This window comes from Diaphorina citri, unplaced genomic scaffold, assembly GCF_000475195.1.
Source record: "Diaphorina citri unplaced genomic scaffold, Diaci psyllid genome assembly version 1.1 scaffold317, whole genome shotgun sequence".
Lineage (NCBI taxonomy): Eukaryota > Metazoa > Arthropoda > Insecta > Hemiptera > Psyllidae > Diaphorina > Diaphorina citri.
The window spans coordinates 20,226-31,277 of NW_007377752.1; the positions used below are offsets into that span (position 1 = coordinate 20,226).

The window sequence follows — 11,052 nt, forward strand, 5'->3', positions numbered from 1 at the left end:
AAACCTAACAATAGATACTGAAATACAGAAGTTCAATACAAGGATGCTGGATCTAGTACCCTATACTTGGGTAGTGACTTTTAGGCGCTTCAACACAACGAACAGTAGGTCGCTTGTTCTGAAAGCGACTTTCATTACAACTTCCATTGCATTTAACTTTTGAGCAATGGTCTCCTCCAGAGTAATATCGCTCTCGAGACGTCTACTGACCAGGTAAACCTTGCCTATGATGACCAGCTAAACCTAACAATAGAGACTGAAATACAGAAGTTCAATACAAGGATGCTGGATCTAGTACCCTACTTGTGCAACCCTGTACCTGTCAAGGTTTAATTCTGTAATTTTAGTGTTCTTGGTTTTCGCTCTTGTTCAAGGTGAGTCCGTTTTCAACCTACATACATACATAATGAAGTTTGATGAGAGAAAATGATTTGACAATAGACAGAACTCTTTCTGAGGAATCAATTTCCGCCAAATTCGAAACACGGGAGTTAGGTTAGCAGCAGAGTATCAATCTACTAACGTACTAACTAACCATGACCTACCTATCCAACAATTTAAGAAAAGTCATTATCATAAACTTTTCCTGGTCTTGAATTTAGAGCACCATTAAAATAATATTATTTCCTATTTATCTGGAAAGTTCAATCAGAATGGAAAATAATTATGAGAAAATTTATAAATCAGGGCAAATTTGTGTCAAATGGGTTTGTTGCACGCGTTTCTTCTGCACACAATAAATTGTTCTATGTAGATTATTTGAACAACTTGAATCAAAACCGTTTATCCGAGCATTATTCACAATTTTATCACCCCATTACCAGTTCTATCCGATATTTCTCAGTTTTTCACTTGTGCACCTGACAGCAACTTCGACTGAAATGTACTGGCAGACTGTGTTGGCAACCCTAGTGTTCTTGGTTTTCGCTCTTGTTCAAGGTGAGTCCGTTTTCAACCTACATACTCGTACATAATGAAGTTTGATGAGAGAAAATGATTTGACAACTGACAGAACTCTTTCTGAGGAATCAATTTCCGCCAAATTCGAAACACGGGAGTTAGGTTAGGAGCAGAGTATCAATCTACTAACGTACTAAGTAACCATGACCTACCTATCCAACAATTTAAGAAAAGTCATTATCATAGACTTTTCCTGGTCTTGAGCCACTGCCTGCATACATAAGTAAACTGTATACTCTACTATCCGCTTATAGTGCCTCAAAACTAACTTGCCAAATTTTTGTTGAAATTCCACCGCCAATGGACGATTTTTTGAAGCCCTATTTTGGCCTCGTTCTCCTAAGAAAATCCTTTGAAATGTCGAATAATCTCATACTTGATCTCCTAAATCCGTAATATTCAGATCTTGATTCCGTTTCAGATGACGATTCTATCATCGCAATCTCTTGTGATCGATTTTGATTTCGGTCAAACTGCTTACGACTGTTTTGACTGATTACTGCTGGTTTTGCAAGATACCTAACTCATTATTAAAATTGACTGAAATGCATTATACATCCTCTTTGGACTTTTAGTTCCATTTAGGATCTAGAGACTGGTATCTACAGGTGATAAAATAAACAAGAATAATTACCTTCTACTATTAAATTTAATGTCTATCAAAATAGTCCAATTCTATTCCAGAAATCAAAGACAAAGTTGAATTCTGAAATAATTATGTAACCTACAAAAAATCATAGGTAAGTTGTAGCCAGTTCCATAGATGTATTCACAGAAAAGTGAGTGACCTTTCACGTCTAGAAAGGTGTAGTTAGTTTCGTTATACCTTGACGTGGGTACCTACTTCTCTGCATCATCTGGTAAGATAAAGAAAGTTTTACCTCCTTACTTACCGGGTAATGTTGAAAGAACAGGAGTTCCTTTGTAATGTTTTCTCATGTTTTGAAAATAACAGAGGCAAAGGAGGAGTGAGAAAATATAATGAATATGGATTAAAGAAATAGACTTATACAAATCCTACAACTTACCTATGGGTATCATAGCTACTGGATAGGTTACGTAATAATTTCACAATGTCAACATCTTTTCAATAAAGAGACCTTTTGACCACATATCTATGTAATTTTTTCCTTTCAGCGGAACCCAAATGTGGCCTAGTGTTTGCTGAAGGCGGCCTGACACTGGGAGGACAGATTAAAGACAAAGTGAAAACCAAATGCACAACCGAAGGACCCGCATGTCCGGAAAAATGCGACAAGGACCTTCTCACAGAAATCAACACACTTTGCGAGGCAAACTTCACCGCTCACTGTCAGGACACGTGTGAAATGTCTCTGCCAACTGTTGACGAAAATGAAGAGAGGAAATCATTCAACGGCTGCTGTGTCGTTCTGGGCAAGAACTTTGAGGGGGACTTCAACGTCTACACTTTTGCTGATGATACGGATGGCATTAAGTTGATCAGCTTTGGAGGCAGTGCTGCTAGTACACCCTAATGCAGGCTTTCATCGCAGGGATTACGCGGGCAATGATTTAATATTGTTCCCATCAATACTTAGCAATCTTAGCATCAATAAAAATTATTCTGACTAATATTGTTTTTACTGATTAAGTACATATGTCTATGGCTAGGCAATGATTTAATATTGTTCCTATCAATACTTAGCAATCTTAGCATCAATAAAAATTATTCTGACTAATATTGTTTTTACTGATTAAGTACATATATCTATGGCTCTATGCATTATACGATTTTGAGTAGTTATACGATGGTCCACGAAATGTATAGAAGAGAATCAGAGTTCGATAGTCATGCAAATCTTCACTCTTCAAAAAGATTTTATCAATACTCGTTTCAAACACAAGCTTATAACTTTAGATTTTACTTATCTCCTAATTTATTACAATAAATTTAAATATTAATTTAAATTAAAATACCCAATGTTCAAATGCGTAGTGAACTAGATGGACTAGATATTGTATTGAAACAGTGTCAATAAACTCATCATTTCTATCATTAGTAGGTATACATTATTCTAGTCTTCTAAATTTTATAATTCTAGTCTTCTAATTTTTTTGGATACCTTACATTTATCTTATTGTCAATAATAGAGAGAAAGCTCCTGAATCTTCTGAAATTCATAAACATGAAAGGTGCTCTAAAAGAAGGGCATAGGTCGGAATTTTGAAATTTCATTTTCGATATGTGATGGGTAGGGGGTAGGTACGGCTGGGCGATAGATACGCGGCTTAATGCGTCACTGTGTCCACCTACGAAAGAAAACTGCGTTGACTCACGCACTGTTCCTAACTTGGCCTGACGCACGGCCCTGTGCGTAGCTTCGATGATTTATTTTGACAAATAAGAAGTCCCAAATTCACCTGCAACTGTGTCAATAATGAGAACATATTGTTATTGTCACGAAATAGACGTCACATTCAAGAATCATAATTTGGAATTGATGTGGCGCTAACGTAAAGCTATTTGTAGCGCAATATCTAGTATTTAGTGTGACATCAAGTAAGCTGTATTTTCAATCATCCAATTTAAAATTTTAAATCAAATCCTACAAGGTATTGGAAATTTCTACTTGTGAAGCTCTAACTAAGCTAAAGAACCTACGTGGGTAAAAAATGTCTGCTCATTTTGACTTGGTGTGAAGTGTGAAACAATTTTTCTTATATCTTCTTCAGAAGTTTCCTCTATTTGTTATGAATATTAATTTGAATTTGATAGATATTAATAGAGAACCTATACCCTTACTTTCTAACAAGTGACGGTGGTCAACTCTATTGGCATACAACACTTCCAGTTTCTCGTAATGGTTCAACATGAAACTTACCCATCATGGTTGATCATTGATCAAGTATATCTACTAGAATTCAATGAGGTATTTTACCACCTAGCGATGTAGATATAAATGGGTAAGTCCTACTTATCTCGCAATTTCAGGTTTAATCAGTTTTGAGTACTAGAAAGCCTAGCCCGTTGGACTAGCATTATGGTTCAACATGAAACTTACCCATCATGGTTGATCATTGATCAAGAATATCTACTAGAATTCAATGAGGTATTTTACCACCTAGCGACGTAGATATAAATGGGTAAGTCCTACTTATCTCGCAATTTCAGGTTTAATCAGTTTTGAGTACTAGAAAGCCTAGCCCGTTGGACTAGCTCCATAAATCCACAAAACATATTGAGGAAAATAGATGTATATCTGACAGCACAAATACAGGTCCACAAACCCATTGATCATAATCGTCAAAGTATCTAAGGAGTTGGTCTTTTCAAGTGTGGACTTTACTATCGTAGTTTTATCTTCAAACCTTGGTCCAAATTGAAAGTCCACAACCTAGAGGAAGCACAAGGAGTGACTTCCTTAAATTTCTCAAGAGTAATGAACCGACTAACCGACTCAGCGCGCATTAATGAAGACATTAAAAACTCGAGAATTGGTTTATTAATTCTTCGGAAGAGTTTGCAATTAAATTTGATTTATTTTGAATCTCCCCATAATTTAATGCTCCTCTAACGGAACCCGTTCTTTTCTCCTTTTATCTCCCTCGAGAGAACTTGACATTATTGTTTCTAATCACACAAACCTGATCAAGTGCTCAGGACCAATCAGCTATTTATTGGTGATCGGATGTCTTTGATGGTATCCTCGGAAAGAAATGGTACCTGTACCTATAATTTTATCTCGTCTATATTTTATACACATCTGGCGACCTGGGTTACTTCTGACTTCTGCAGACGAAATAAAATTGAGACCATCGTATTCAAACACTTTACTTCAAATCCTTGGAAATTTCTACTACTCGTAAATCTGTCTTATGAGAAATTAGAGATAGGTATTTCGTGCTTATTTGCTTAATTAATATCCAAGTGCTTGATGTGCCCTGACGTCCCTGACGAAGGACATTTAACTCGTTTTCTTGGTTTTCAATACCTGATAATAAAACCGGTGATGCGTTAATTTTGTCTGAGTTTTGTAGGTAGATCAAAATGTGGATACATTATTATTAGTTATATCTTTACAAACACCTACATTGATTTTATAGATCACAAATCATGGATAAACAAGTGTTAGTTTTGACCATCTGTCTAGTTGTAATCAGCATTGCATCCAATACAGGTGAGCCAAGTTTCCTTTCTTTCATCAATATTAGCAATATTTGGATATACATTATTATTAGTTATATCTTCAGTTTTCATATTAACTATTTATTTACAAACACCTACATTGATTTTATAGATCACAAATCATGGATAAACAAGTGTTAGTTTTGACCATCTGTCTAGTTGAGTATCTTTTCAAGTTTGGACTTTACTATCGATAGTTTTACCTTCAAACCTTGGTCCAAATTGAAAGTCCACAACCTAGAGGAAGCACAAGGAGTGACTTCCTTAAATTTCTCAAGAGTAATGAACCGATTTAGCAATAAATATGGGGTACGTACGAGAACAGATTCTGTTGAAAATAATGATAATCAATAAGTTTTCGAATGAGGTATCATAAATTAATAATGTGCTAATCGATCCATTGGAGTAGCAGCAATTTGACATTTTCAAATCGATATTTCGATTTGCACTGACTGAAATTAAAATTAAATGCAATACCTACATATAAATACTTTGAAACTTCCGTTTTCAGTCAGCGAGTACTGCGGTATCAAAATGGTGGGTGATCAGCTCAAAGCTGTCGGTTATATTGCCAACAACAAATTCAGCACAAGTGGATCAGTATGTCCTGACAAATGTGGCGGAGCTCTGTTCTTCTTTTCTCCTTTTATCTCCCTCGAGAGAACTTGACATTATTGTTTCTAATCACACAAACCTGATCAAGTGCTCAGGACAGTAAAAAGCTTGCTAACACTGTCGAATCTGTCGATATATTGAACTTTTAAATTTTGAAAGGAACCAGCAGGAGTCCATTGACATGATGTTTGACATAAAGCTTAGTACCAATTTGCCTTTTTCGTAGGGATTTCAAATCCTTTTCCCCACGAGTGCACCCCGAAGTAGCCATGATATCCATGACAATTTTCCGGATACCAAATAGTCCAAATACCCTCGGAATTACTTAACTTGAGTGATTTGTCAGGACTGATGCATTCTAAGTCACAATTGTAATGGGTAAAAGACAGGTAGGTTAGACGAGTTTCATCCATAATTATTTGTAACAAAACTTACAGCACTCTCAGAGTAAGGTGAAAGACCGAAAGTTTCTGGTGTTAGGATCAACACAACTTTGAGCCTATTTCGCACGTATGTAAAGTGCTGATTCAATTTTGAGTCGTAAAACTTGGTACTGTACTTTTAGACTTGGGTTGAAACGTGCTCAATCGACCAAACAGAAAAGTTATGACTGGAAAGATGAGAGACTTGGCAATGGACTGATTTCTTAGAAAAGTCAGGATCGTTTTCTTTTACTTAGTTTGGTCAAAATTGAACCATACACATAAGTACTATTGGTGTAACACTTTGGATTTCATCAATAGCTTCATGGTACATTTTCGATCCTTGAAATATTTACAAGTAGGGGTAATATTCCTTTTTCTACCCATTTCTGCACCGATGTGAGTGAGCAATAATGGAAAACAATGAGCCATACATAGTTCTGCTTCCTTATATCTCTTCTACACATTAGATGCTCCCAGTTTTGTATCACGGACAATGCTATGTGAGGAATTTTGAACTCCCTCGGTCTTTCAAGATTCAAGTAGATGTTGACATAAACATAACTTGCTCAGATATACTCGTCATAGAGATATCTTTGTTTTAGACTCGCGAGATGGTTTGGCATAAGAATGTTCTTATTTGACCGTTCATTTGTCGGTACATAGGTTACGTAGTTACATACCTATTCTATTTATTCTTAGCTACAAGTCAAATCTACAATCTTGTGATGTTTTCATAGTCTACGGCACGGCGAGTGATCATCTTTGTAGGTGCATCTCGCCTATACACAAGATTGTACAGTTTTAATTGTCCATGAAGAAAAGCAAGCGAATGGACGAAGGTTTAATTACCACAAACCTCCTTGGTTGAATCGCTCGGTACCCTTTTGTTCAAGCAGATGAATATACGAAACCTTGAGGTTTATAAAATCAAATAGATTACGTCTTTATTTCTCTTGCCAGTCACATCTCGCCTGAATGATACATTGATGTACTCGCCATTATATCTATTTAGAATGAATCGTGCTCATTCCTACGCTTTGAGAACGTGTATGTAGGTATTTGCAAGTTTAAAAAGCTAGCCAGTAGGTGTTTAATGGATAAAAACAAGCACGTATATGTACGCGAGGCATTATTGATGAGAGGCTGAAGCAAGTATTTTACTTCATGTGTGTAGCGCCCGCGGCAAAGTCACTTGTAAGTATTACTATTATTTTTATCTTTTTTTCATTTTTCTTCTAATTCAAATAATTACATTGATTTTTATCACTAATTATCGATTAAAGAACAAACTCTTTTCATTGAGAGCATTGTGTAGTGCACAACACATACTCCTAAGAATAAACAACCACCTGGAAACAAAATATTAAATGAGTAATCAGACTCCTCCGAGCTCCGAGTCATCTGTAACTTTGAAAATTACTCGAGAATCCCTTTAAAGCTTGGTTGCAGATTAATGCAATTCATAATCCAATAATCCTATCATGAACTGGACCCCGCTAACTCCTGAATTACTCAAGATAATACCTGGGTAGATCTGTCAGATGAATCGTGCTCATTCCTACGCTTTGAGAACGTGTATGTAGGTATTTGCAAGTTTAAAAAGCTAGCCAGTAGGTGTTTAATTTTTAGAATGAATCGTGCTCATTCCTACGCTTTGAGAACGTGTATGTAGGTATTTGCAAGTTTAAAAAGCTAGCCAGTAGGTGTTTAATGGATAAAAACAAGCACGTATATGTACGCGAGGCATTATTGATGAGAGGCTGAAGCAAGTATTTTACTTCATGTGTGTAGCGCCCGCGGCAAAGTCACTTGTAAGTACATATGTACGCGAGGCATTATTGATGAGAGGCTGAAGCAAGTATTTTACTTCATGTGTGTAGCGCCCGCGGCAAAGTCACTTGTAAGTAAACAAAAATAACAATATTCTCAATAGTTAGTAGAACACATTCCATGGAAGTTTAAAGAAGAATTCCATTTGCACCCACATTTATAATATAAGTTGGTTGTGGACTTAAATTGGCTGATATTCATAGGATTGTGAATATTGTGATATTTAACTTCCACAAGGGTATTTTGTAATGCCTCATGTTAGTGATCAATTTGTTCTTTTTATTGATGGAAAATGAACCTTCATTACGAACGGATCAGAAAAAGGACGTTCCAAGGGAAAATTAAGTTATAAGAACAGCCTACAACGTGCATCAGTGATGTTTCTCAGTAATAGAACTAGAGAGGACATAAATTTTATTGCTGTTTCATGGTTCAGTAGAATCTTTTCAACAAAGGTACAACCTGGTAGATATACCTGTGTTAGTTTTTTACAAAGTTGAGACCAATTTAAGCTAAGGAGTGCTCTAGTGCATTTATCTACAAACCTTTAAAAGGAATTATGACGAAACACCAAAAACATGATATTTCCATGTTGGATATCAAGAACAAACAAGTAGGTAGAGAAGTCATTTTGGAAATGTAAGTCATCAAATTTCAAACTACACCAAAAACTTTGTAACACACAAGAAAGCAAGAGCTTTATAATGAGATGCAGAGAGATCGCCCCGGGAGGATCATTCCCATTAATGCAGCTAAGTGGTTAATAGCATAAGAGGTAAGCTACCTACATAATTAGAAGACTATTTTAAATACCAATTAGAAGACAATTTCAAATAGGGTATAGAAGAACAGAACTAAAGTTGTAAACTGAGACGGTATACAAGTTTTTTCATCAAGGGAGGTGAAAAAAAAACTGTGTAAAGATTTAAAAACCTGATTATTTCACTATAATCTTTTATCTTCAGAAAGAAATTCTTTTCATTCTTCCTGTGGACTGATTTCTTATGAGAACAGACAGTACGGTACTCATTTGTTCCGTATAGGTACCAATCCTTCAATAAAGTCATTGTCTTTGATTTCTGGAATAGAATTGGACTATTTTGATAGACATTAAATTTAATAGTAGAAGGTAAACTGTGTAAAGATTTAAAAACCTGATTATTTCACTATAATCTTTTATCTTCAGAAAGAAATTCTTTTCATTCTTCCTCTGGACTGATTTCTTATGAGAACAGACAGTACCGTACTCATTTGTTCCGTATACCAATCCTTCAATAAAGTCATTGTCTTTGATTTCTGGAATAGAATTGGACTATTTTGATAGACATTAAATTTAATAGTAGAAGGTAGTCTATGGCTCTATGCATTATACGATTTTGATTAGTTATAGTGTTATACGATAGTCCACGAAATGGATAGAAGAGAATTAGAGTTCAATAGTCATGCAAATCTTCACTCTTCAAAAATATTTTATCAATACTCGTTTCAACACACAAGCTTAGCCAGCCTAGTTAGCTTAGTTGGTAGTGCGTCTGCCTTGTAAGCGCTAGGCCGCGAGTTCGAATCCCGCCCGGGGCGGATTTTATCCTGATGGGATAATGTTCGTTCTCGGAACGGCTGGCTTTCTCCTATCCTGTCTTCCTGTCTCTAGATCCTAAATGGAACTAAAAGTCCAAAGAGGATGTACAATGCATTTCAGTCAATTTTAATAATGACTTAGGTATCTTGCAAAACCAGCAGTAATCAGTCAAAACAGTCGTAAGCACAGGCTGTCCAAATGGTCTCCAGTCTCCATGAGAAGGTGTAATTTGTTGTGCAAGGGTCATGTCACAACTCACAGCTTTACTAGACATTATAGATTTCTATTATACCAAATTGTTTTATTATGTTTATCATCTAGGTAGGTAACTAGGTATACTTCGTTTGGAATATTTTATTTGATTTTTTTCGTTCAGCCTGTTTTGATAGCTTGAAGCAATGTTGTCAGCGGACTGACCAATTAGAACGGGTTTGATTTGTATCTATGTTTCTAAATTGTTTTATTATGTTTATCATCTAGGTAGGTAACTAGGTATACTTCGTTTGGAATATTTTATTTGATTTTTTCGTTCAGCCTGTTTTGATAGCTTGAAGCAATGTTGTCAGCGGACTGACCAATTAGAACGGGTTTGATTTGTATCTATGTTTCCATATGCGGTTTATCAATTTATATATGAACAATATCAATTATTCCGCTGCTTATGTTGTTTATATTGGACTCATTCATATCTCATAATTCAAACACAAAATGTTAAATAGTTGATGGATTTTTTAGTCCGTTGCTCAATGCTTACTCTTGTCAGTTCTTTTTTGTTCAGGATTCTGGGTACATCTATTTCTAAAGTGGTCTTCCTCAGAGTAGCTACGCCGAAGTTTCTGCCTGACTACTTAAAGGAAAGTAATGAGCCTAATCTTATAAATGTCCTTCTTCTTACAAAATTAAATCAATCTTTTGACATTGCTGATGCTGCAGCGCTGGGATTCGAACCACTGGACTGGCATCTTACCGTCCGCCCCAGTTATGGTTATGCTTAATTCTCTAGGCGCATAGAGCAGGTAGAAGGAATCGACGATGAGGGAAGAGACTTCAAATCGGATAGAGCTGAGAGAAAAAAGCCCTATTCTCTTAGCTTTCTGCTCCGCTCAGTTTTTAGCCTAGTCAACTAAACTATGTATTTGGATATCCAGTTTCTATCTGTTTACTTACCTCCTTTGCATACAGCTCGTTTGGGTACCTGCTTATACTTACTCCGAGATTTTGAGGCACTTTCAAGAATCTAAACCATGGACTGAACACAGAACGAAATACGTACGATCAGCAAAATGGTGTATTATTGTAATCCAATGAAACTTGGTAGTCCCCAAGTATGTGATAATGTTTCTAATGTGGCTACGTTGCTACTGGAGTTTTCGTACCTAGAATGGATCACATGTGTAGATATATTTATGTCGTACGACTAAAAACCAAAATATCTAGTGTTGCTTAGAACAGAATCCTTTCAAATTTCGACAGTAAACCTGCAGCCACTATTGCAT

General features: G+C 36.0%; 1 protein-coding gene across 2 annotated transcripts; it reads left to right on the forward strand.

Moving 5' to 3' along the window:
* The first annotated feature begins 819 nt into the window (after window positions 1–819).
* Window positions 820–2,679, forward strand: LOC103507484. Of its 2 annotated transcripts, XM_026822330.1 has the most exons (3): window positions 820–939; window positions 2,098–2,485; window positions 2,593–2,679. In XM_026822330.1, exons 1-2 carry the CDS (start codon window positions 882–884, stop codon window positions 2,454–2,456), a joined length of 417 nt encoding a protein of 138 aa, XP_026678131.1. In that variant the 5' UTR covers window positions 820–881; the 3' UTR covers window positions 2,457–2,485; window positions 2,593–2,679. The 2 variants fall into 2 exon arrangements, with proteins under 2 accessions (XP_026678131.1, XP_008470176.1); XM_008471954.2 differs by lacking the exon at window positions 2,593–2,679 and having other exon boundaries at window positions 2,098–2,572.
* The last annotated feature ends 8,373 nt before the right edge of the window (window positions 2,680–11,052 follow it).